The sequence below is a fragment of the Camelus ferus genome, chromosome 27, assembly GCF_009834535.1.
Source record: "Camelus ferus isolate YT-003-E chromosome 27, BCGSAC_Cfer_1.0, whole genome shotgun sequence".
Taxonomy (NCBI): Eukaryota; Metazoa; Chordata; class Mammalia; order Artiodactyla; family Camelidae; genus Camelus; species Camelus ferus.
In genome coordinates, this window is record NC_045722.1 from 23365952 (window position 1) to 23393376 (window position 27425).

The 27425-nt window shown below is 42.7% G+C and overlaps 1 protein-coding gene across 1 annotated transcript in view; it reads right to left on the minus strand.

Annotated features, from left to right (window-relative positions):
- Positions 1-25962, minus strand: part of MTMR10 (myotubularin related protein 10) — a 44904-nt gene extending 18942 nt beyond the window's left edge. The window contains exons 1-6 of the mRNA XM_032469094.1: positions 25903-25962; positions 25286-25346; positions 14059-14195; positions 12421-12493; positions 11805-11947; positions 5240-5330 (exon numbers count right to left, since the gene is read on the minus strand). Coding sequence (XP_032324985.1) covers positions 5240-5330; positions 11805-11947; positions 12421-12493; positions 14059-14195; positions 25286-25346; positions 25903-25962 — 565 coding nt within the window. The remainder of the gene's footprint in view (positions 1-5239; positions 5331-11804; positions 11948-12420; positions 12494-14058; positions 14196-25285; positions 25347-25902) is intronic.
- Positions 25963-27425: the final 1463 nt, after the last annotated feature.

Sequence of the window (27425 nt, forward strand, 5' to 3'; positions counted from 1 at the left end):
TCCTGGGAGCCTGCCTCCAGCCTCAGGAGGGCCTGCAGAGTGACCAGAGAGAAAGAAGGGGTCCCAGCAGTCAGCCTGGCCACCTGGGGTGACAAATGGCATAACTGTCCCTGGTCCAGTGACACGACATTCTGTTGCACTCAAACCGGCCTCAGCTGCCCCAAGACATTTCCTGTAAACCATGCTTTCATGATACTGACCCGGGCCCCAGTGGTCAATCATGCTCACTTTCCAGCAGAACCCAGGAAACCTAAGTGGCTCTGACGATTATGACCCACTCTCCCCTAACTCCCACTCCCTCTGTAGCCATGAAACCCCTCCTTCATCCTATGAACAGGCCCCTTCCTATAAACTATTTACTAAACCTGGTGCAAGACAGGTACTTCCTGAGAACCTACCATGTGCTAAGGCCTGAAAATGGAAAAATGAGTGAAATTTTATCTTCATTCTGAAAGCACTAACAGAGAGTAGAGGGTGAGTGCAGTGTGGGTCACGGTGCGCTGGGTGTAGGTGGGCGGAGCCAGCGGAGTGCAGGAAGCCCCAGGCTGGCTGTGGACAGGCTGGGCCAGGAAAGACTCTTGGCTCAACCACATCTGAGCAGAGTCTGAAGGAATGAGCCAAATGTCGCCAGGTGACCGGTAAGGAGGAGAGAGGCATGCGGGACAGAGCAGAACATAAAGAACGTGGTATAATTGTTTAACATCAAGTAACTAAAGACAGCGAGAGTGTTAAGGATGCACAAGATGGTGGAAGAGAGCCTGGAAAATTAGATGGGGCCTAGACTCTCACTCTGTGCTGCCCAAAACAGTACCCACTAGCCACATGCACTATTTAAACTTAAACTGAAATTAAAATTAAATAAAAATAAAAAATTCAGTTCCTCAGTCGCACCAACCACCTTTCAAGTGCTCAACAGGCACGCGTGGCCTGTGGCTTCTTTCCTGGAGAACGCAGACGACAGGACATCTCCACCACTGGACACTGCCATTCCAGATTCTGCAGGGTCTTAACGTGCCACACTAGGAATCCTGAATTTTATCCTTTAAGTGGCATCAGAATTACTCAGTGATTCTGATTTTAACAGAGCTTGTTAAAAACTAAAATGCTAATTCTCAGCACATATCCTGGAGTGCCACTCCTTCTCAGCACCTTCTCTAGAGTGACAACCACCACAGATGTGCTGGGAACATGGGAGCTGTGATCTCTCCAGAAGGCAGAACCTCCATGGAATTTTCAGGCAGTTCTGACTTTATACACAGTGTTCCAGAGCAGCAGAAAAAGCACAGATAGCTGGTTCAATATTAGAAAATATAAATAATTCATCAAATGACCAAATTAAAGGGGAAAAACTCTCCCAAGTGCAGAAAAATATTTGACAGAGTTCAACATGTGCTCATGATTTTAAAAATCACAAATTTTAGCAAATTAGGAATAAAAGGGAATTTCCTTAACTTGATCAAGGATATTTGTCAGAAACACACAGCAAACGTCATCCTTATAAAACCAGGAACAGAAGGGATGTCTGCCATTACTATTCCACACTCAACAGAGGTCCTCCCACACGAGATGCCCACCACCCGAAAGTGTAAGGAACACACTCAAACTTTTTAAAGTGCCCCTAGCCAGGGGTCCAGAGCTGGGTTCTTCAGTGCCCTGAAGGCACACACTTCAGTAAGCGAGGCCGAGAACACACTCACTGTTTATGAGACTGGCAAAAGTTATAGAGTCTCAGGATGTGACCAAGGATAGATACATTTTTCTGAACATCAAGTGAGAGTCTCCTCAGGGTCTTGCATTGTTTGCCATTTCATGCATTTTGCTTGTTCGGAGCCTGTCTGTTTCTCAGCAACCAGGACTGCGCCCTTTACATCTTCTTTGGTGAGGGCTTATTATGGCATTAGAGAGGCTGGACATTTTCATGCTCTGCAGAGTCCCAAAGGCCTAATGCCTGTAAGTGGATTACTAATCGGGGTTGCAGCAACAGACTGGCCAAGCCCTTCATTTTAGGGAGAGCTGATCCCGACAGTCACCTGACGAGGTTTTAGGACATCTCTCCTCAGCAACTGAAATGAAACTGAGCGCTCCTGATCCTCGCTCCTTTCTGCGATACAGGTCAGAGGGCCAATCCCAGCCCGTGCTGAAATTATCTTAGAGGGTTTCCACTGAATTAGCCCCTCCACATTTACAATGGCCTCACGCAACAGTAAACACAAAACAAGAGGTCAACATTCCAAAAGAAAGCTTACCGCTTTGATGATACTGCATAAATTGGAAGTCGTAAAAGGAGAAAAAGGGGAAAGACAGACTGTGATCAATAAGGGGTTCAAGAGAGCCGAGTCAACAAGGTGGCTCCGACAGGGAGACTGGGGCTTTGCAGGGCTGGGGTGGAGCGAGGATGCGCCCTGCTCAAAGCTCCTCCAGGGATTCTGATGCACAAGGCTGCCGCGCTGCTGCTCAAGATACGAGGACCGATCACAACCATTTACAGCTACACTGAAGAGTATTAAAAGAACTGACAAGTAACAAACTTAAAAAAATTTCTACAGTGTCAAATGGATTTTGTTCTCTGTTAGTGGTTTTCAAATAAGCATCTAAAGGAAAATCCAATACCGAGACCTATGTTTAAAAAAGAAGGATAAAATTACAAAATGAAAGAACTCGGCTGAAAATGTGGATTTTCTACTGAGAGTCCGCATTATGACCTGAGACGACGTCACAGCACCCGAAAGCATGGTGTGTATCATGAAGGAGAGCTGCTGGCACCGAGGCCACAGGCCACTGGAGAAGCATAATCTGACATCTCACCAACTTTATAACAGAGCTGGATCCGTAGTTTCTGGACATTATTTATCCAATAATAAGCCAGCTGGGGAAAACTACATCCTTGTGGTTTCTTTCAAGTTAAAAGAGAAAACACAGAATCATAATTCTGGTGTGCACCAGTGCCCCCATGGTGCTGTGCGCACAAGTGCCCCAAAGCCTGCGGGCGCTGTGTGTCTCCCCAGACTGTAGGATCCCCACGGAAGGGCCCGGAGAACTGGAGAGCAGTTCACAGATGGCTTTTTACTCTAGTGATGCCGACTAGAAAAGAAAATCTCAGAAGGCCTAAGGCCACCTAAAAGACTTTTTTCTTAGGAAAGTGCCGGGGACATCCTCTAACTTCAGATCTTATTTGTGGAAACAGCTTTGTCACCTACCTGCCTGCAAAAAGGACTTCTTTAATCCAGCCAATGAATCAAGGTGTCATCCAGAAGTTCAAGGGTGGATTATTGGGCATCTTTCACTCACAAATTAATGAATTCTGACTGCAGTGTGTGGAAATTTCAGGCTTCCTTTGATCTTAAAGATGCAGTTTATGCTTCTGGAACAGCATGGAAGGATATTAAAGGATGTTACCCTATGAGGAATCTTAACAAAACTTTGGCCAAGTGTTATGGTTATGAAGTACCTCTCAAGGAGGAGTCTGAAGGATGTAACATAAAGTGTTCCTGAATATTTTAAGTATTCATTATCAATTGTTATTTTACCTGCAAACACTGTATGAGAAGATACAAGAAGTGACTGACGTGAGTAAGAAAACCCAGTAGTAGAAGAGCTATGGATTGAATAAACTATGTAAAGTATTATCAACCCAGAGATGCCCACGAGGAATGGATGAAGAAAACCATGAGAAGTAACTGAAGCAGGCATCAGGTCACCAAACGCACACGGGAGGTTACTGGATCTGCTGAGCTCAAGTCAGCACATTGTGCAGAACGTGTGCATCTGTGCACCAGACTGCATCGATTTCTACCAGAAAAAAGGTATCAAGAATTGGTCTGTTTCAGGAATAAATTTAAGTGGGAATCAAAGACTCTCTCTTACAACTCTCGTACCAGTTACTTTATTGCAACTCTGGGTGAGAACCTTAATGAAGAGAACCCTGACGATCACGGCTGGTAGCTTGGTGATGAGCCAAAGGATTATTCACTTAACTCCTAGTACAGGATCTACAAGACTTTATTTTTAGACAGTAAGTGAGTTTTCTTCATATAAAGATATAAACTTAAAATATTAGTTGTATTGTTCAAACCTAAGTCATAACTTAGTTACATTTTGATAAGAAAAATTAAATTACAAGTATTTTGTTATCCAATTTCTATAAATATAGCACCGTAAGATAAAAACTATGACTTTCACATATCATCTCTATGGTGTTCACAAGTACCTGTTAAAGGAGTGAAGATGTACTTATACCAAATGCATCTACAGATACTACGTACTGTTCCTACATTTTAACGTATTTACAATATAGTGATACTGGGATAAACTTCTATTATACAGATTATTTAAATTACTACCCATGTTTTGAGGTAACAAAATGTAAAAGATCAATAAAATTAGTAATTTATAAGATCCACAATCAGTTCATGCTGGAGTGAATGGACATTTCATTCTCAACATGTGACTGATACATCTTTCTTCCTTAAAGAGCGGGACAGCACGTGACTCAGCAGGCCAGTCAGCGTGCGGTCACTAACCTGCAAGGGGGTAATACGAGACATGATCTCATTGTTTTTCCTCTATCCTTTTAAGAGACTTGTTAAAAAAAATAGTTGATCAAAATGACATTTGTATACAAAAAGAAAGCAGAGAAGTACATGATCGCTGGGAATTTTCCTTGGTGATACCATCGCTGACATAGATATGTGCACAGAACTATTTTACTTTTATAAAAACTGTTTAAAGTCTACCTGTCCTTTGGGCAAATGCTCAGCTTCCTTTCATGATTCTTACTCAGAAATATAAAGTCATCATTTTGACAATCTTAACGAAGTGCGCTAAAGTTTAACTACTTCAGCTTTTGCATAAAATCCCACCTTGCCAAAAAAGATTATGCATTTCAACTACCTTTGAATTTTCTGCCACTTTTCTTAAAAGATTACTTTAACTTAAGCTACCAATTAGAGGGAGGGGGTGAGGGAGACATATCTTCCTTCATCTTAAAATATGAGCCGGTGACTGCAGGTGAAATATCTGAAATGACTCTCACAAGCTTATGTTTACAGTCCACTTTTTAAGAGATAATCTGACAAATACTGTCTCCTTTAGTAATAAAGAGCTTACTTCTCTTAACAGTTATGAAGCTAATAATTCTACAATCATTAAAGCTCATGTACTTGGAGGCTTCTGATAAAACATAAGAATAAAATGTATACAATGTAAAGTTAGTCACAATATTTAATATTTTCATATTTACCTGAATTGTGGTATTTTTTCCCAACATATTCAAATGCAAAGAGTAGCTGGAGGTCTGTTGGCTGGGAATAATGAGCTATTGCAAGGCATACCTAGGAAAAATTCTACATTTAGAATTGATTTTAACACACTTAGTTAAATGAAATGTACAACAAGGCCTTGAGCACTGGGAGCATCACTCTGGGGCAGTGATTACAGATATTTTACTTGTTTTCCTGGTGACCTAGAACGGGACAGAGCTTCTGAAGGCCAGGTATCTCATTAAATGTCGTGCCCCAAGACACTGTTTAATCTTTAGTGAGTACATGGTTAAGTATTCAGTAAGTGTTTGCTGAGTTGAATTTTAACAGGAAAGTAATTTTATTCAGATAAGCAAAACTTGGAAACTAACGAAGCATTCTCCAAAAGGGCAGTGACATATCCATTCCTAAAAAAAGAAAGAAAAGTTTCATTTTTGGTGGACTGCAATGATTTAATACTAGCGATTTGGAGGCCTTAAGGTAAGGTATGAAATTTTAATGTTCATACCCCATGGATTAAAAATCTAAACTTAACATAAAAGCTGCAATTTTATTTTATTTTATCTTTTACAAAAGATAAAAATTAGAAAGAACCCCAAAAGTACATGGGTGGCTCAAAGTAGTACATCAAAACAAACAAAAAAACCCCAAAAACAACAACAAAAAAACTGTGTTTAAGTAAAATGGTTTGAGATAAGGCCTTTGGAATCAAGCAGATCAGGGCCTGAATCTGAGCTCTACGAGCCGCTTGTCACACGCCTTGGGCAGTCAGTTCACCTCCTGGAGCCCGGTTTGCGCAGCTGTGAAACAGAGGTGGAAGGTACTGCCTAGGGCTGCGATGGGGATGAACAGTCCCAGTGTGGGCCTGGCTAGTCTCTGGAGGAGCTCCACACATGGAAATGTGGTTGCTATTGCTCCCAACTGCTGTTGGACAGAAGGAAGGGTTGTGTCTAAGCTTACAAAGCCCTGGACTAGACTATGGGAGAAAATTCTCTTCAATGAGCAAAGAAGAAAGAAGAAATTGAAGACACATGCAAGGAGAGGCTAACAGACGATCTTACTTTAAAAGATTAAATATTTAGAATAAAAAGCATTAAGCCAGAATGATACATTTTTGACAGTGAGCAAGCAAGAAAAGTTTAGTTGTTAGTTCAAGTCAATTTAGTGGTGTCTGGGCAGGGGTGGGGGGTTGATGCCAATTCTATTAACCAGTACATAGATGTCAGCTGGTTGTTTAAAATAAAATTTAAAAGTCTTCTATAGAATAAATGTTCCCTGTGTTACCAAATTAAAGCATACAACTAAGAGAACAGAGTTATCATTAGTTTTAGTTTTGACTAAAGACAACAACAAAAGCTCCTTGAAAGTCACGTAACATCTTGCTCATCTTAATGTCTACAGGAAAGCGTTCTATGAGAGCCCCACTCAGGAAACTTAGGAGACAGTGATCTCCCTTCCTGGCCCGTCTGTTCAACAGTCTTCTCTAAAGCACTTCTTCCACCACTGAAATCTACACCTGAAAAGAGTCCTCATCGCGTCCTACTCCTCTGGGCCTCACATTTAGTTTATAAGCTCTGTTGCCCTTTTCTCAAGATCTTCTTTCACTTTCGACCCATTTTTCTGCATTACACAGCCATGTCCTTAAGCCACACTCGCTTGATGACATCTCGGTGGGCTTCCCTACATTCTAAAAAAAAAAAAAAAAGGAAGAAAAGAAAAGAAATCCATGCTTAAGAATTCTCCTCTGGAGATGACATTTTGACCAACAACTTTGTTCTCCGGGTAATCTGCTATGGTGCCCAGATACTTGCATAACAAATGAAATCTTATTCCTGACTCTTCCCCAGACCGGATCTCCTCTACCAGACCATCCTTTTCCTTCCCACAATCCCTCAGGAATCTCTAGTCAGAGAACACATGTTGGCGCACCTTCTGTCTGACTTAGTCCTGGCCACCTCGGCCACACTCTGCTTGGGAAAAGAAACCCTTCTCCACTGCCCAGCCAACCACGTTCTCTCTGAAACTGTCATCTCTGTTCAATGCTCATCTCTTCACAAGCCTTCCTAGACTGAGGAGCCAGCTTCATGGTACTGACTGCAGAAATCTTTCTGTTCTCTCTGAATGACAGCAGCTCCAATGTAAAGTCTCCCTTTAGTTATCTGTGCTTTCACAGCTGTACTTTACAGGTGTTCACACAATAGTTGTGACTGTGGACAAAAAGGAGGACACAGGGGTTCTCTGTTTTTCTTCCACCATTAACTTCAATTCCCCAAGGGTAGACACCACATGTCTCATTTACTCAACAGATACTTACTAAGCCTCCACCGTGTCCTAAGCCCTGGGGCTGCAGGGGTGAACAAAATGGACATACATCCCTGTTCTCATTAAGCTTACATTCTACCGAGGAAGACAGACACTATAAACAAGATAAACAAGAAAAACTATAGTAAATTAGAGAATTTAAGTGCTACAGGAGAAAACACACATCCAGCAAGAAAGAGGATATGAAGTGTTACGGTGAGGGAAGAAGAGAGTCGGTTAATAACTTGGAGAAGGAGACCAGGAAAGACCTCTCTGCACAGACCTGAGTAAAGTCCCGAAGACCTCTGCATTTCTGCCATCTCTTCGGTAGCTTTCTGCAGATGCTTTGTGCCTAACAGCAGCTGCACTAAAAATACTAGTTAGCAAAATTAGTTCCTAATATACTCAGGAAAATGCTCCAAGCCGATAATACTAGATACCACTTTCTCTATGACATTTAGAAAGCAGTCATGGGCCTTGCTTACACAAAAGCAATCCACAGATCATTGATGATGGAGTATGTTTTTTATGGCCACAAAGCAAAAACAAACAAAGTCTATCTGTTGGGCAAAAGCCAACATTGCCCGTTTCTAAAAAGCCTTTAAAAATAGCACAACATCACATTTATAAAGGTTAGGAAATAAATGAGTTTATCTAAGAACATCCAAATTTAAAGAAGACTATAAAAATATTGTGAAACAAACTCACTTTAATCACTTGCACGGTGGTTGGTTTGGGGGGAAGAGGACACAGCCTGAACTAAAGCTGTTGTTCAGCAGTGTAACTACAAGCTCGTATGACTTATCACGTACCCTGAGCAAGGGGTATCTTTGGGGACCCAGACAAAGGCACGCACAACTTGTGTCATCTGGGTTACATTCATGCTGTCACTGTAGGACACTTCGAGAACAAAAAGAAAGCCAGGAGTTCTCTTCCTTGAGCTTTTTCATACACACTATTTGAAAAGCCTATGCCCACAATCCTAGGTTCCATCACTAACCGTTTAAGAGACTTAAAAAAGTAGGTCTTATTTTTATGTAAAATTATTCTAATTTTGTAATGTATTCCCTAAGCACTGAAATATTTCAGAAGAACTCTACATCTTTAAAAACTGCCCCTGAAATACTTCATTTACCCTGGCTGTCACAGGAAATGAAGAAACTCTTGGTATCAAAGACATTAAATTATGGTAAATACTTTATTGGAGGAAAAAAAAGTAATCTACTTTTGAAGCGATTTTTGGACCATGGCTGACACTCTTGTCTGGACAGAAGCCACAAGTACCCACAGCTGGTGGTTCCTCCTCGCAGACCAGCTGGGGGGCAGCACTGGAGAAGCTCAAACCACGTTCAGTTCGAGCACTCGGGCAAACAGAACTGGTTTCCTATATTTCTGTGGTCTGAAAGCCACCATGGAATAAGTCGCGGATTCAAGGCAAAAATGACAATTCAGAAAAGGCCAGCTTGTTCTTTAAATAGATGAGTTGAATTTTCACTTTTAGAAAGTACGCCTGAGCAAGTGGTTCACAACCAAATAATTTGAGAATAAAGTGGAGACAAATGGCATGTATTTTACTTACCATCTTTATATATATATAACATTCATATATACATGTATCTTTTTATAAGTGATAAATCACAAACAATTTTTTGCCCCTCAGTTTCAAGCAAAAGTTCTTCAAAAGGAAATGGTGGCTCAAAGTTGCTTTGAGGCTAGATGTCCAACTCTAGATATCCAAATTCCTTTTATCTTTAAGCAGACTTTCCCCAAATATCCTTCTTTACTCATGACAGCCCAAGGATAATTAGGATGAATGCTAAGGAATCCAGCAGCAGAGTCATCTGATTCCGTCATAATACTATTTAGGAGATACCAGGTAGACTACCAGAAGGCTTTGCAGCAGTATTTAACAAAATGTGAACCAATTTAGCACGTCAAGATTTCACAATTCAAACAGGAATATAACTGCATTCAGTATTTCCAAAAATAATCAATGGTTTACCCACCAGAGAACTCGGAACATGGACCTGGTCATTTTAAATCTATTTATAAAAATCAAAGCATTTCCAGAGAAAACGTTGTATTCAAAATTTCTGGGAGGTAAAGTCAAGCTGTAACTTTCCAACTGTTACCTAACTTTAGATGAAAACTTTCACTCAAAATAAAAGAGTATGCTAGAACATCATTTAACTCATGAAGCCATGAAGCTTTGGCAGCCATACATGACTTAACCCTCTGTATTTGAAAACATGTCAATCAGAGTAAAATATCTCCATTTATATTCTTTTTTTTTTAAATTGAAGTATAGGTAGTTACACTGTGTCAATTTCTGGTGTACAGCGTAATGTCTTCTTTTATATTCTTAATGCCTGTATTGCCCCCCTTATGGCTGTACAAAAACAAAAAGAGTGTTTCTTTTCGGTCTGAGGTAACTGCTTTTTATATTTTAAGACAGTAGGGAAAGGATTTTTGCCACAAACTTGGTCTTGGGAAAGAACATAAGAAACTGGACCAGCCTAGCGTGTCTTGTGTAGACAGCTCAATAAGGCCCACTGTAACACTTAACAGCAACAACACATAAGGATATTCTGAATTTCCAGAGCACTTTTTACCTCTTTCACTCATTTGGAAACTAATCTTTTATGTTGCTACTTTGTACTGCTATTTAATTTTCATTTGTTCATGTTTATCTCCTCAACTAAACTTAGCACATTGCCTCACACATCAAAAGTGACCAATGAGTATTCTAGATGGCACCAGAATGAGCCAAATAATCATGATTTCCAGTTACTAAGATATAGTAGAGAATAGCAGAGATGTAAATTTTCTGAAAGAACCAAACTGGGCCACTGTATCAATTTCTTACTTAAAAAATATCCTGTCCTAACTCAGTCTCATCAGATCTATGGTGTCCTCTATTCTTGAGATGCTACCCATTCTAAAGTAAACCTTTTCATAAGCGGAGTCCTGATGCTTTGATTAAATTATAACCATATTTAAGTTCAAAAAAGTAACCTGGCTCAACTGTTTTACATACAGTCTGCTACCTAATTAATTTCTGAAGTCTTTCTATATAAGAATAGGCATCTCAAATTAGTAAAATGCCAAAATAACAAACTGCAGAACTGAACAGCTGAAACGGGCCTTCAAAGTCTTCCAGCTGAATTCTCCACACCACAGCATGCAGACAGATGGTCACGTAATCTACTTGACAACTTTCAGCTGTGGATCCCACCATCACTCTGCTATGTAACCTAGTTGCAATGGTCAGGCATTTTTAGATATTCATCTCATGTTTGCCCTTCTGTGAAGAAACTGTTGACTCTAGTTCTAAAAATAAATCGATCACTTCCTCACCAAAGTATATGAAGACAGCTGCCTTAAGATCTTTCTGACAGCTTCGTTTGTTATCAACAGAACATTCACTATAGTAAGTCTCCTGACCATGGAACACAAAGGCACCACTTTTGGTGGTACAAAAGCTCCCTCACTGCCTCCCTGTGCCCAGTATAGGAGAGCAGGCTTCCCCTGGAAATTCTGTTCTTATTCTCTGCATCTGCTGCACCAGAGACTGGCCCAAGGGGCATCAGGACCATCAGCTTCACTCCTCTGCTAACACCAAAATGTGGAACCCAAGAAGTAGGAATTTCTGCCTTTGAATCTTACTCCATGAGTTTGCAATAAATGTTGCCCGGAAGGCAGGGGGAAAACAAGCCAATTAAAAAGTCCTTAGCTTTTAGCTGCCCTTGTGGAATATCAAATTATTAATTCACGAAAATTTCTTTAAAGCACTAATAACTATTAGGCCCCTACAATTACATAGCCCTTATGTAACCTAAGTCTGGCTTTTAGTTTGTTGATAAAATTCTGAGGTACAGAATTAAAAGTCTTACCAAACCTCAATTACAGTATATCACCATCTTTTCAATCTTTTTAACCCGGGGGGGAGGAAAAAAAGCCAGTAATGGTCTTAATGTAAAAGACATCCATGATAGTTTTTCATATTTTAGGAGCTGATAAAAAAAATTATGTAGAATACTTTAAAGCAGCCATAAACTAGTCCAAGGAAATAGTTCTATTAACATTCCCAGCTTTGACTTTACATAAGGAGATATCAAATAACTTCCCCTAAAAAACCCAAAAAAACAAAAAACTGAGCAAGTGAGAAATGAGAACTTCCATATAGAGCTGCAACTGGCAAACACAGTGTAAAATCCAGGACCTGATAAAACTTAACAGGATTACCTTTTTGGCACTTTCAGGACCTGATTCATCGAAGCGAAATCTGACAATTCTGAAATCTTTACAGTAAATAATCAATTCTGTTGGATTAAATTTCAGTTTCTGGTTTGGGCCTAGGACTTTCTGCTTCCTCTTGTGGTCATTCACTGAAAAAGAAAAAATAAAAATTTCTTTCTGCTTACTCACTCTGCTTTTAGTAAACTTTAACAAATTCTTACTGAAAACAACTGGAAGGTCATCCACCACCTAAGTACCGCTTCTCTGGAATGTTTCACACTTGTATGTAATTCCCAGAACTTTTGGGGGTCAGTTTTAACTTTGCTTTTGACAATATTAAAGGTATTTTTTTGCACAAAACCACCACCTCTACATTTAGTGATCAAAATTTTAACTAAAAAGAAGACAAATACTAGAAAATATAAAATCCCATACATTCTATATCCCCATTTAAAAATAATTTATTAATTTCATTTTCATTACTTTTCCTGGAATTTAAAAAAAAAAAAAGGGAAAAAACCAGAAATAAAATTCCAACCCAAGTATTTGAGGTATGACTCTTAAAGCAATAATTCCAGAATAGAACCAGCTTTTATGGACTGAGTAAGGAGTAATAACATACCCGTGACTATCTGCTCAATACATGTTAAAGGGACGTCATGTTCACCAAGAAGAAGGTTTCTGTAATGGAATTTCTGAAACAAAAAAGCATGTTCATGTTAATTCTTTTCCCAAGAACTTCATGTAATACGAGCCTTACTTTTAAGTGTGATGAGAAACTGCGACTGTTATCTCTAAAAAGAACAAAAAGCTTTTTGCCTGTGCAGCTCTGACAACTCTAAGGATGCAGGATGATCAAGCAGACTTCAGTAGTACAGTAAGGAGGAAGAAAGACACATGCTGTGTTCACATTCTCTCCACCTTTTACCCCACACTTTAAAAAACAAAATTAGGCCAAATTACACACTGCAGTATCGTTATAACATACTAGATGTGTAATATACTGCCAATCACTTCATAGGCAAACATTTGCATTTCTAGTTCTGGTTAAACTGTCATTAAAATAATAAAGAAAATGCGGCTCCTAAGTCATCAGATTTTAATGGGTAAAATCATGGCTCAATTTTTACACTGGGGATTTTAAAGCAGAAAATAACTCTTTAGAGCAGAAAGTCTACTAGAAATAAAAATCTTGAGGCAAACTACAGCTTATTTTTTAAATCCATTTTTTATACACATTTTCACACTAAGGACAACACAGTTGATGCTATCAGCCTTCTGTTGGTAGGGCACTGGTTTAATTTTTCCTACTAGTGATATTGGACTTAAGCTATTCCAGGTGTATGTGTCTCATTTACAGTGAAATCTGGGGCCAAAGATCAAAATGAAGCTAAAAACAAAGGGAAAACCCCGAGTCCACAGTCAAATAAGTTGGTGTCACTACATACCAGGTATCTGCAAATGCCTTAAATTTAGTCTAAATACAACTACAGGAGATGGCACTAGACTGAAATACACGTATCCACAATTAGACACTTGAAGCAAAAGTTTAGAATTAATATCCAAATACTTAATTAGAAAACAATTACCACTATAAATAAAGGTCTAGGGGGTAAAAGTGTGTAACACTTTACAAATTGAAATGAAAAATAAGTTGAGGGAAAGTCCAGGATTTTTAAGTTAGTGAAACGAATGACTGAACTTTTAAAAAACCAAAGTTATATGGATCTGTTGTTTTCCAGTAAGAATATAAGATAGCAAGAGTTATTAAAGAAAACCTTTATCAATATTTTTCTCCATTCTAACTGTACTAGAAATTTGAAATGATAATTTGATTTTTTTGAAAAATACTAGTTAAAAATACTATAAAATGTAAAATGTGCAGCATTTATGAGATTATTTGCTATATAATTAAGTACTTCTCTTAATGACTAGTACAAAAGGTATCTTTTTTTTGATGAGTAGGTTAAAAGATTTAGAAGAAAGGAAATAAGAAGTCTTATTGAAAAGGATATATAAGCAAAGATCACAGAGGATAAACAAAGCAAGGTGACTTAAAACTATCTCACTAATTGTGCTCAAGTCTCATCATTCTCCTTGAGCTTCATTTTGAATTTTACTATAATACATTCCAACTTTATATTAATCACTGATTAATAATTTTATTGTAATGTTTCCATATCTATGCTTTATGGAATAATATATACTGATTAAAGTCAAGAGCCTTGATTCAATTAAGCAGCATACAAATAAAACATACCTGCAGTGGCATTGGGTCATCTGTAATAAAGGAAATTTTGAAGTTACTGCATATCAGTTTCCCCCACAAATCGTACTGACTTGTGTCCGATGCAATGCATTTTCTCACAAAATTGACTTCATTTACGACGATTTCTCCTTTACAAAAAGAAACATATCATTGTGTGAGCTACAACCACACCACAAAAGGCCATCAGTCACTGTGTGACCTAGAAGGAAGGTTTCATGGTGATAAGAATAAACACTGAAGGCCCCCAGGTCCAGGAGCGCCTTTGTCCTCACAAGAGTAACAGCCCCAGCGAGGCACTTGCTCTTTTGTGAGATACAGAAACAGAAGCACAAAGCTTGAAGATGAGATGGTTCAACCAGAGGGGCTGAACAGGGGCCTGTACGCCTTACTACTACGCTCTGCTGCCTCTTGTTATGTATTTACCGAAAGGAAATCCAGAGAAGAAATAAACACCACCGTCGAGTTTCTACTTGACGGACTGTTTGTATTTTACTAACATGAGACTTGATTTCCCAAACCAATGTCTTCGATTCCTTTTGTAAGGGATGAGAAACAGTTCAGGGTTAACCTCACAATTACTAATGAAATTTATTTATTTAAAAATATATTCCATAAAGCCAAATTGAATTTCCCTCTGTACTCAAATTATAACTTAGTTGGCAATAAAACTTTAAAATAGTTTTAGAGTTAAAAGGGAAGATTAAAGAAATAAATATAAGAAACCAAAAGTTACCATGTTCTTTAAAAAGAATAATTTTCTATAACTGATTTAAAGCTCAGTCATCATTAATCCTTAACTTCAAGTACTAAAATGCAACCAGACCTAGGGACATTTGTAAGCAATCAGTCTCCAGGGGCAACGGTAGAAAAGTCAGCGTTCTGATCTACCCTACCTACTTCTCTCAGTACAGGAACCTTCCACAGTGACGGACAGAACCTGTTTGCTGACAAGCCCCCAACACCCACCAATCTGTAGATGGAACTAGAGTCTCAATATAATCCCCTCTCTTAATTAAAACGTTATGATAAATTTGAATTGCAAAAATAACTTTTATTCAAAGTTCTTAAAAATGCACAAGACTAGTCTTAAGAATCCTAACCTAACACCTACTTGGGGATGAAATTCAAATTCTCGGCTCAAAGCAACAGAGTCCCTTTCCCCTCTGAAGACAAGCGTTCTTCATGTGGCCACCAGGCCTGGTACTTCCACCACTGTCCTCCCACCCTCATTCTCCAGCCACAGGGGCCTTTTAACCCCTCTCAGGGGCACAACTGCTTCCATTCATGGGGTCTCTGCACATGTTGTGCCATTGCCTGGAATATTCCTTCCTTCTCCCTTGGCCCAATCACTTTCTCAGGAATGCCTTAAAACAAAACAAAACAAAACAAACCCTCTGTGCCCAGATGAACTCCCTCAATCACAGCATCATTTACCTGTAATTCCTGGCATTTATCACAGCTGCACTTACGTACACTGCGTAACATCTTAAATCGGTGCCCATCTCACACACTCCACGAGCGTGGAAGATGGACAGATTTCTCCTCAGCTGACATTCTAGTTACGCTCAGCATGTGGCAGGTGCCTGCTACCACATGAGTGCTCACCACCTGAGGGTCGCAAGCACTTCACTGCTCCGGGTTCGCCAGACCACCACTGCCAGCTGAGCAGAAGCTGGACCAGACAGACAGAAACCAGTCATTTAATGTGGCCAAACAGCCAGGAGAGTCAGAAGATCAGTGCCAGGTGGTAAACTTACGTGAAGTCAGAAAAATGTCACAGAGTCACTCCTGCTTGCCCACCACATGCACAGAGAGCTGTAAAGACTACTAGGGGGAGTGTGTCAATGTTTTCCTAGCTGATTATTTCAACAAAAACCCATAAGCTAAGAAAGGCAGGTAAGGGACTTGGACCCAAAGAGGTTCGGTCACTTTCCTAAGGTCTTAAATACAGTGACAAGTACATTTGGAACTTACAAGTAAGTGTTCTGATTTCAAATCTAATACTTGTTTCTCTATACTTACCTAGAACTAAATGAACTTTATTGAGATGCAGCAGGTAACAAAACTGAATTAAAGACTCAAAGTACTAGGCTTAACTGGATTATAACAATAAAATATTTTAAATGACAAAAATATACATCGAAACTCATCAAATAATTCAAATACATAAAATTTAAATCTTCTATAACTCCCTGGACACAATGTTTACCAACTGCCATATCAGAATCAGGCTACCGAAAACTCAACCCTCTTCTCCCCATCAGAAAATCCTAGCTACCAGTTTTAAGAGGGTCCTTAACTTGAAGTGGGATGGGGGAACAGGACTAACTAAATGAATCATTCCCACTTCAGGCAGTTTGAGGACACACTCTTGCAACACTGACTTCTTTATACCAAAACTACTGTCTCGCTAAGTAAACCTACATCACTTCATGCTGTGCTCCTGTCCTTAACTAGCCGATTCATCCAAAGACTCTCAAAACAATGCTACAGAAATGCACCCAGTTAGCACTTATGATTCATACATATTTCTTCTGTGTATTATACTCAAAAAAAGTTTACTTAAAAAAAAAAAAAGCCATACCAAAGGATTTGAGGTTCCTGAGAAAGGGAGCAGGGGTAATCATGGAAAGAAAGATGGAGGGCTTTTGGGACAGGACATCGCAGCCACACCAGTGCTAACAGCCAGGAGGATTTAGGATGCACGCACTCAGAGCCAGCACTTCTCCACCAACCCAACTCTCTTCCCCAGGACACAAATGTAATGGATCAAGTCCACAAGTACACCAAGAATGAGACAAACATAAAAGGAGGAGAACACATTTAATGGGTCCCAGGGTTGGCCAAGCCAGATGCAGCCCCTGGTGTTTGTAAATAAAAATTTACTGAAACGTAGCCAAGCCCATTCACTCATGTCCTGTCTGTGACCGCTTCCACGGGACAAAGGCTGAGCTAAGTACCTGCAACAAGAGACCTGATGGTGGGCAAAGTCTAAAACAGTTACTGTCCGGGTACTTCACAGAAAAAGTTTGCAACCTCTGTGCTAGAGATGATTATCTAAGTGACAACTCTTCGGACTGTGAACCAGGGCTTGGAAAAAGCATGTCGGCAGCACATCCTGTCAGAGGACGAGTACTTTTAATCTACGATGAACGGTGCTCTCAGAGAGCTCGGGAGGCCCATTCAGCAGAGCTGAGGAACCACAACCTTCCCCTGGAACGCGTCTGTGACAGTCAAGTCAAGAGACTCCTTTCTCACTGATGGGCAGCAGCCCCTAGTACAAGGTGAAGCTGGAAATCCAGGTCTAACTCCTCTGGCCCCCGTTTTCCATCTTAAAAAAGCAAAATGAAGCACAAACCTGTGAATGAACTCTGTGGGGCTAGATCAGGATCTGAGATGAACTCAGGCATATACACAAAGGTGGAGAGAGAAAGAAACAAAGGGAAACGTATGTGTGCATGCACAAGGGTTAGTACACCCGTGCATACTTTCCACCATCTCCTGAGAAGACCTGAATGCAGGGACTCTCCAGGAACAAAGCACATTCAGTGCTCGGATCTTGGTCTCTACAAACCATTCTTCAATAAAAGGAACCAGGGCTCCCTGGAGAAATGTGTGATTCCAGGGCTGGGGCAGGGGAAAAATGTGATGAGTCTGGGACTTCTGATAGTTCCAGAATGCCAGAAAGTAAGGAAAGAGAGAAAGAAAAAAAAAAAAAAAAAAAAGGCAAGGGAAGGAGGGGAGTGAGAAAGGGAGAGGGAGGGAGGACAAAAGGATGCCGGGTCCATCAGCAAAGCTGGAGACGTGTCACAGGGGAAGAGACTAAGGAGACATGGTATGGAGGTGCCCTGGCTGGGACCCTGAAACAGATAATGGCCATGAGTGGAAACACTGGGGAGATGTGAATAAAACCTGCAGCTTAGTTAATGGTACTGTTAATTTCTTAGTCTAGCTAAATGCATCAAGGTTACAAGATATTAACATTAGGGGAAGCTGGGTGAAGAGGATGTGTTAACTGTCTGTGCTCTTTCATAAATCCAAGTTTATTTAAAAATAAAAACTACTATATAAGAAAATGGACAAGGAATACGAAACAATAGCAAAAGTCAAATAGGGACCCGCTAGGCTATGGTCTTTCAAGGAAGACTGTCACACAGATTTTAGAGTGGAGACTAGACAGGAGCCCTCGGGAGAGCAGGAACAGAAGTAGGGCGGGATGGAGGGAAGGAGGAAAAGAGAAGGAGGGCACTTCCGGGAAGACGCTGTACCTGGGACTGATTAGTATCAGACGTGTCATTAAATAAGCATCAGGTTAACCTGGCATGAGTTTTATTTTGTAACACTCAGTTCTGCTCACGTGGAACCAGTCTTTAACGTGGATCCTGCTGCACAGCTCTCTGCTCACGTAGCAATTTTCTGCTCATACTTTGTGAAAAAGAAGGAATGTGGGGTGGGAGCTGCCCTAAGCTGCTGCCATGTAGGGCAGTTCTGCGGGCCAGAAAACCAGCCAATGGACAGGACAGGAAAGAAACAAGGCAAACAAAGAGGCCTCTTCTCAGAGAGGACAGATACAGAAACAGAACACTGAGACTATTCTTGCTACATTTTAAATTAGCGACCTTGAGAAGGAAACTTATAACAAAAGCTTCAAAACCCCCAAGACCACGAAGTCTTCCCAGAGACTGTTGAGGCGGGAGCGGCGCTGTGCCGGAGGGCTGGAGAGGCCAGCCCCGCTCACCTCTGGTGGCCCAGCGGTGGGACAAGCCCAGCCGTGGCGGGAAGGCTGTCAGCACCAAGCTCTTTCCAGCACACCACTGGTAGGAAGCTACCGGGGAGCTGCACCAAAGAAAAAGCAGGACATCAACTTCAGTGCAGGGTAAGCAAAATCACCACAGAAAAAATTAACTAAACGAGAAGATGATGGACCAAGACTTTTCATTATAACCTGGGGAGGAATCAGGAAATTACCTAAGTTTGTTTTCTCAAGACCCTTCCATCTGTAAAGATAAATAAGAAAGGACATAAAATTAAAATTAGTAAGTCTCTGAGTGGTAGAGCCAGGCAAGTTTTTAACTCCCCAAGAACCAACAATCATGTCACATTGTCTTTCGTAACACCTTACTCATTAAGAAAGTCAATACACGTGTGATGGATTAAAATAATTTCCCCCACAAATTTTAGCTTGAAAAATAGTTTAAGACAAAGCCTCACTCTATACAGGGGCTAATTTACCTAGGAGTGCGCACAGGCCAAAAGCATAATTCAATTCGTGGCTTTACATACAGTGAGTGACTGTCCCAGACTGCCTGGGACTGAGGAGTCCCGGTTTCAGGGTCTTCCAACACTAAAACCAGGACAGTCCAATTGTCACCTGAGCAGGAGATAAATTCACGAATTAAAGTGGCCTAAAAATTATTGAGAGAAGTTGAAATTACGTAGAAGACAAGCATAAAACATCCGATGCCATCACTGGTCCTTACAGGGTCACACACAATACAAAAAAAGCATGTAATCAAGTACCATGTCCAGTAAGTGCCTCCCAGGATGGGGGCTGGAGGAAGGTTAGCAGTGCAGACCTCAGGAAGAGATGAGAAGAAAAATCTCTAAGGCAGGTGAGGGTTAAGACAGAAAGAATATGTATGTGACAATAATAACAGAGGCCTAAATAAGGAATACAGTATCTGGAGAGAGTAAGGAACCAGTCTGACTGAAGCAAGTATCAACACTGTGAAACAGCGCAGAGGCCAGCAAGGTGAGCATTAGCAAATCACAGAGGCTACAGAGTTTGGATTTTACCCTGTGTAAGCTGGATTTTACTTCTGGAGGTTCATGAAGCGTTTCTGAGCAAGAGCTGCAAGATACAGACGGACTGAGAGTTAGGAGTAAGGAGGTGGCCTAAGGTGGTCCAGGTGAGGTACAGACCCAACGCTAAGACACTGCAGTTGGCTACACTGTTCACTGTTCCAAGGATGTGTCACAAGCCCTTCCGTCTTTCAAAAGCAAGGTATCTAAGGATGAAAATGCTACAAAAATCAGTCTACAATTACCTCTAAAGCTTATCTACAAAAAAGGTATTAAAAAACAAAATGAAACACAAAGCACCTGAAAGAGACAGTCTTTGCTATTAGGGATTCGCAATCCAACTGAGGAAATAAGACTGTGAGGCAGAAAACAACCATACATAAATGGTCCAAACAGTGAATATGTTTAAAGAAAACAAAAAAGCAGATAAACACGACATCTATCCAACAACGGCTACTTTCATTTTCCAGATGGCCCAAGGTTGCAGGCTTTTCTGATCTGATTACAGAAGACTCTTGACAATCAGCGCATTCATGATTGATCTCATCTCATCGCCAACCCCACACCGGAAGTGCTGCTGGCACCGGGATGCAGAGGGCAAGGCCCCTCCCGTCTCCGACCGCTCCCTCAAACTGGGGGCCTGCAAGACCTCTGCTCCCCTCTACTGATACGCTGGCCCATGAACTGAGACTACGGGCAGGACCCCGTCTTTTCCAGCTTTCCACTGCTCTACCTGCAGAACGATGACCCCTTCCTGTTAGCCACAGCGCTGCAAGGCGTCCCTCCTCCCACCTCACAGAGCCCGCAGATCATGTCCCTCGTTGAGAGAGAGAAAAGGCCGGGCAGCCCCACTCACTGCAAATCTCACCCCCTCACGACAAAGCTGCTGGCACTCCACCAGCCTCCGCCTCGGCACAGCAGCAACAGGAAGTCCACTGACTCCCAAGACATTCCGTCTTCAGGCAGCTGACACTGTCTGAGAGCCGCTCCTCAGGCTGGATCAAAATCTGTCCCTGCTGCGGAGCGGGCAGCGCCAAGGGCAGAGCTCCCGCCACCTCGCTGGGGTACGCCCTCCAGGATGCCACCCATCCACACACTCGCCAGTTCCAAAGCCCAACTCTGTACCCTAATGTCACCACACAGTCAGGGAGGCCCTACTGCTTAGCAGTTAAAGGTACAGCCTAGGAGCTGGGCTCGTAATTCTGCTCTGACCTTGCGAGCTGGGTGACATGGGGTGATATCGGGCAGGTTACTTAACCTCTACAACCAGGGACAGTGTTCTCACCTGTCAGATGAAGAGAAATTGGTACCTGCCTGGCAGGCCTGTTCTGAGGAGTAGCCTGTAAGCCATGTCCTGTATTAGTTAAGGATCTTAATAGAAAGTGTCAGAAACAAGCCTGGAACTAGCTTAGCAAAAAGAAGAATTCTGTGGCTTTGGTGTCAGCTGGACTTCCAGAAAAGTGGAACACAGGAACTCGAACACCATCAGGACTCTCCCCTGGCGTTTGGCTTCTACCTCTCTCCACACGCAACGCTCATCCTTCTGGACAGGTTTTCTGGAGCTGCGGCCACTGACCGCACTACCAGAAAGGTATCTTCCCTTAGTACCAACCCAAAAATACCCAGAGGCAACCCTGTGCTTATGCTAGCAGGCTGTGTCCCTGCTGGCCAAACCAGAACCCCAGGCTGGGTGGGGGTGGGGAAAAGGAATTTGTTGAGAGGGAGGGTGCATTTTTCAGAAGATGGTGGAAGTAATTGGTGTTCTCTGTGTGAGCGCTCATTAAATTGTACCTATACTATCGTAAGAATTTCACTGAGTGATTTCTAGCTCCAATTCCACATAACAGGTATGCTACAAAAATAATTCAGAGAACCAATAGCAGAGTTCTTAACCTTTTATTTTGCTAACTTAAAAAAAAAAACCTTTTTTAAAAGCCACAGCTACCATCACCATCATTTAACAAGAGAAAATGATCTACACCAAGGAAGCTGGGAGGACATACTCTCAGAATAAAGGACAATCCTGTCAATCAAGTCAGTTTAGCATTAGGGGAAAAAAGTAGCATTTTTCTTAATTTTCTCAACGTGATCCAGGGCTGCTAAAAATTTCACCCAGATCTGATGACAGCCAGGCCCTGACTAGACTTTGGAAACCACTGACCCAGGTCACGGTCTTCTGCCTTGTCCATGGGCAGCCTGGAGCCCGCTCGGGCCCAGCTGTGATTCCACCGTACGCTGCCTCCAGCACAGAGCTGGGCATCGGGAGGAACTCACATGCTCAGTGAGTGGGTCCAACAGTCCAGCTGCTATCAACACAGACACAGGCACAGCCTGGCAGTACCTGCTGTCACCAGTGCATGCTGGAACACACACACACACACACAAGCTTTAAAAGTCACACTCACCCTAGCTTCAAAAGGACTGGGGTGATTTTATATACACAACACAATCATTAAAGGATGAGATTCAGGAAATGATGGGAAGATGAAGAGAAAGCCCAGGCAGAGGCCAGATGCTCAGACAGAGCACTGGATTTCAGCCCCAGGCTCAGATACAGTTTTCTTGAGAAGTGTGGCTCTGGGAGAGAGCAGAGACATGTGGCTTAAAATAAGAGTCTTCCTCTTCAGCCTAAATCTGAAAGTCGGGGAGAGAGAGAGAGAGAGAGAGAGTGTGTGTGTGTGTGTGTGTGTGTGTGTGTCTCTCTCTCTCTATGGGGGCAATTTTAGCAGGTGGTCTGAGGGGTCCCTTCATTCAGTCACTCACTCAAGCCACACCTCAATGCACTCTGCTTACTTCAGGGCCACAAAACTGCACCAGGTACAATCTCCATCTCAAGGAGAATCATGAATCAGTTAAGTCAAAAACCACTAACATAAACCACAGTGTAAATTAAATCACTGGTCAGTTTCTTCTGTTTTCTTTGTTTAATAAAAGATGAAGATCCTTTTAAATTTAGCCTCGTTAGGTTCCAACAGAGCACTGGGTAACCGCACACAAGTAAACAATTGACTTTGTGTTTTAATTTTCATCTGCTTATTGAATTAAAAGTTCAAACTCTGGGCAGCTGAAGTAGGATATCCTTGAACCCAAGGCATTATGTCAAAACACAACATCCAACACTGTATCTCTGAACAATCACTTCCTTGTTTCATGTGCCTGTGTTAAAGCCACAGGTGACTTGGCCAAGTTTTCTCTTGGTTTCTGACCATAAGGAAGGCCAGAACTTTATTATTAAGCTCTTTGAGTAAAAGCCCTAACCTAGCCCAGGTCTTTAGATCACCAACACTTCAGGTCCTTTCCACCTGTCTTCCACATTTCACAGGTAGGGGGTTGTAGGTTGCAGGCCAAAAAAGGAGCCTCAGAGGTTCCAGTGGCAGTCAGAGATGGGACTGAGAGGTGAAGCAGGGAAGAGAGACTACAGCCAAGTAGCCAGACAGAGAGAACTGGGAAGGATGTGGGAAGGCCAGCAACGAGAAGGTAAGAACAGAAGGGGTGGGGAAGAAGGGCAAAAGACACATTCATTTAGGATTGACTAAATGTTCTGAGGAAAAGGTTAGGTACAGAAAGCACACTGGGTGCCAAAGCCATTCTGTACGCAGAGCCAAAGAGGAAAAACATGGGTCAGAGAATCCAGACTTAGCAATTCTAGGACGAGGAAACCACATACAGTCTGGACACGGGTTTACATCTTCCCCAGAAAACTCAGACTTTTTAATAGAAAGGTAAGTTTTTAGTTAATTCTACAGAACAGATAATCCTTCAATGTAAAGTTCTTCAAGCTTATGGAGATTTAGTAACTCTTTTTGTGAACATATCTTAAGTATCAAAGTAAATTTAAAAAAAATCAAGCACTATCATTTGTAGCTAAGACCTTGTGGTTTATTAGTGTCAAACCACAGTATTGGTAGGGCGGAATCAAAGCTTAAGAACAGTGCCTGTTCAGACAAAGTAAAAGAAGCCAAAGTTCAATAGCTCACAGGCACTCATTCAGGACGAGGAGTGTTTGCCACAGTGGACTTTTAAATGTCTGGTGTTACTAAGACCAAAACAGCGCACTCACAGGGAGCAAAGGTTACTTATTAATTCTACCGTTCACTCCCAGGAAAAGTACAAAGGATAATTTAGCACACACTGTTTGGCTAAAAAGCATTAACAAAACAAAGAGAAAATATTTATAACTAATTCCCATAATAAAGTTTAGAACAATTTTAAAACTTCACATCTGTCATATGGAACCATAGGTTGATGTTTTTAATTGGTTTGTTCCTACTAAATATTAAAAAATTTAAAGGACAAAATTTAAAGTTTCCATATTTGTTCAACTACTACCTATAAAGTTTTAATCATTTTACCAGATTTAGCATTAAGTAATGACTGAGATTTTTAATACTGTTGATAGTACCCACACAAACTGACATTTGATTATATTTCAGGTTTAAAACAGGCTTTCCTAAGTATCTGGCTACTTCACCCGGTAATAGTATTAAACAACTAACTTTTCCTAATTATGATGTAATTGTTATAAAATTCAAAATACCAATCAAATAAATATCTTACATGCTTTAAAATTAAACCAGTTACCATCAATTCCAACCTCTACCTCTAACGTCCTCTAAGGTCAATTTTGTTCTAAGCCAGTGCTTTTCCACAGGTAGAAAATTTTGCTCCCAGGGGTCTGCCCCCCTACCCCAAAAGGGTCTGGCAATGTCTGGGGGACATTCTGGTTCTCCAAGTAGGAGGCAGAGGAGGGGGTACTACTGGCATCTAGTGGGTAGAGGCCAGGGATGCTGCTAAACATCCCACAATGCACAGGACAGCCCTCCAACAACGGATTATCAGGTCCAACATGTCCATAGTGCCTCTGTTGAGAAACCCCATTCTAAACTGAAACAAGGAGATTTGCAAACACAGCTGAGCCCTTCAAAAAACAATTGCCAAGTAAGTAATTCAAAGTTCACTAACCTCTGTTATTGGTGCAGAGACCCAGACATAATGAAAGTTGCTTTGCATACTATTAAAATGATGACGTGACTATTCATCATTAATTCATGAAGTTGCAACTGACGTGAAGGATAAAGAGTACTTCCACAACCTACGCCATTAATAATTGCTTTAAAAAAGAACATTTCGGCAGACAAAAAAGGAAATAAGGTAGTGATATTCCTGACAGTTTCCCACCATGCTTCAAGTTTCAAGGACCAAACATCATTAATCACTACTTTTTGTTGCTGTCCTTTAGTTATAACTTTTTTTTTTTTGCCCTCCTCAGTCGTTAGATTTTTAACTGGCTAAAATGTAAAGTAAACGAGGAGGGGGAAAAATAAAGTGAAGAAAGTTAACCATATAGTACTTGTTGGTATAATTACCTTAGACCCAAACACGTTCCTAAAGTATCTGTTAGAACTCTAATGTTTACCTGGCAAAAGAACTGGCTCCAGTTTTTTAATCTTCGGTTCTGAATCAATCTTATCATCTGTCTGAAATACAGGAGTAAAATAAATCAAAATCAAAACTTTTTCCCCCGTGAGAGACGACAGCAAACTTGTTTTCTAAGGGCTGACACACGCGACAGACACTCATCCCTCCCACTTAAATTCTTGCACATTTTAAACAAGCTCTTTTAAAGATCTGCTCACGATGGAACTGGGAGTCTGACCGTGAAAACGCTAACACCGCCTAAGCCGCTTCCAGGGGTTCACGCTGATGACAGGCAGGTGACCTCTGGTGCTAGGCGCCCACAGCCGTGCAATCACGCCGGCGGTCACAGCGGGGACCGTCGCCAGGCGAAGGGCTAAGTAACTCCAGTTCCGACCGCTCCCTTGGGTCTCGTCACCCGCCGAACTACGGACCTCAGGTCTCGGGCCGGACTTTTACAAGTTCCCACCAAGCCGCCGGGGCTCCCGAGAAGGCGCGCGCCCGGGGACGGGGACGGGGACCGGGTCGGGGCGGCCTCCGGGTCCCCCTGCTCCGGGCCGGGCCCGCGGCTCCCCGGAAGCGCGAGGAGAGGGCGTCTGCGGGGAGAGCGCTGTTTACCTGGGGCGGCGGCAGGAGGTAAGACCTGAAGGTGGGTCTGGGCGGCTTGAGTGAGAACATGGTGCCGCCGCCTGCTCGGCCCGGCCCGGTCGCGGCCCGGGACCTGCCGCGGGCCAGCGGCAGCGCTGACGCCTCCCGACGCCCGAGGGTCGAGAGCTCCCCGCGCGGCCGCCCAGCTCGGTCTGCAGCCAGCCGGGCTGGGCGGGCTGACGGGCGGGGATGCGGCGGAGCGCCCGCCCGAGCGGGGAGGAGCCGGGGTCCATCCCCGGAAGGGGCCCGGCGGCCGGCCCCGCCCCGGGAGACGGCGCTCACTGGGCCGGAGGCCGGCCGCTCCCGGCCTCTAGGCCGCGCAGGCGCCGGAACGCGAAGTTCGCGCCGTGCGCCGCTGCCTGGCCCTCAGCGAGGGTGCGGGGGCGGGGCGGGGCCTGGTAGCCATCTTGAAAGCACGGCCCAGGCGGGGCGAGGACGCTCCTACGGCGGCCCGCGGGGGTCACTGCGGCCCTCGGAGGTCACGGCGGCCCGCGTGTGTCATGGTTGCCAGCGGTGGGTTCCGGAGGCAGCGGGAGGCCGCCCTCCTTGCCGACTGCCCAGCGATCCAGCTCCTCCCGGGGCAGCTTCCTGGACTGCTGCTCTCTAGTGACCCGGCTTACGCGATCATTGTTATTCCCAGTGGTTGGAAAGAGCCCTGCGCGGGGGAAGGGGACTCCGGAGCCCCGGACTCGGCAGGTCATACTGTCTGCGCCCACATGTGAGGGACTGGCACCGGGAGTGTCCCAGTGCAGCCGGCAGTGATCCGATCAAGCCCCTTAAGGTCCCACACTGGGTGCTCCATCACCCCGTGGTGATCTCCGCGGAAACCTCCGAGACTGGGAGCCCCCACCAGCGGGGCCGACTGCGGATTTCCATGGGGTGCTGAAGCCGGCGTGGGCTGTGGGACTACGGACAGAGGACACTGGCAGGCAACCCGGACTCCCCAGTTTAGTCTAAGTTCTACCCTCTTTATTAAACTTTAATGTGGAAAAAGATTTTAAGCGACTTGCCTTTCTTTTCTTGCTTATCCTCACATGTAAAGATTCTACTGAGCAGATAAATGATCAAAAGCCCGGCAATAGTAAGACCTTGACGGTGTGGAGGGCTTCAGTAGGCTACGGACCGAATAATCTACCCATTAATTGCAAAGAACAGACGAATTTCAGCCTATCAAGCGTAGGGCATTTCTGAACTCCACCATATTTCTGAACTGGAGCAGCCTTTGGTGGAAGGGGGCTAGTGGTGTTGCATTTTGGTAAATCTTTTCGTTGAGACTAGACTTTTCTTATGCTTTGAGGGATAAATCCCTAATCCAGCATTTTATGATTACTATCACAAGGAAGCTCCAATGTGGCCATACAAATCACAGTCATACTGACAAGTCTTGCTAATGGAAACACTACAAATTTAAACAAAGGTTCAAAAGTTACCTTTATTTTTTTGAAAATAATTTATTCTGGATCCAGAACCCCACTAATCTTTCTGATTAACTT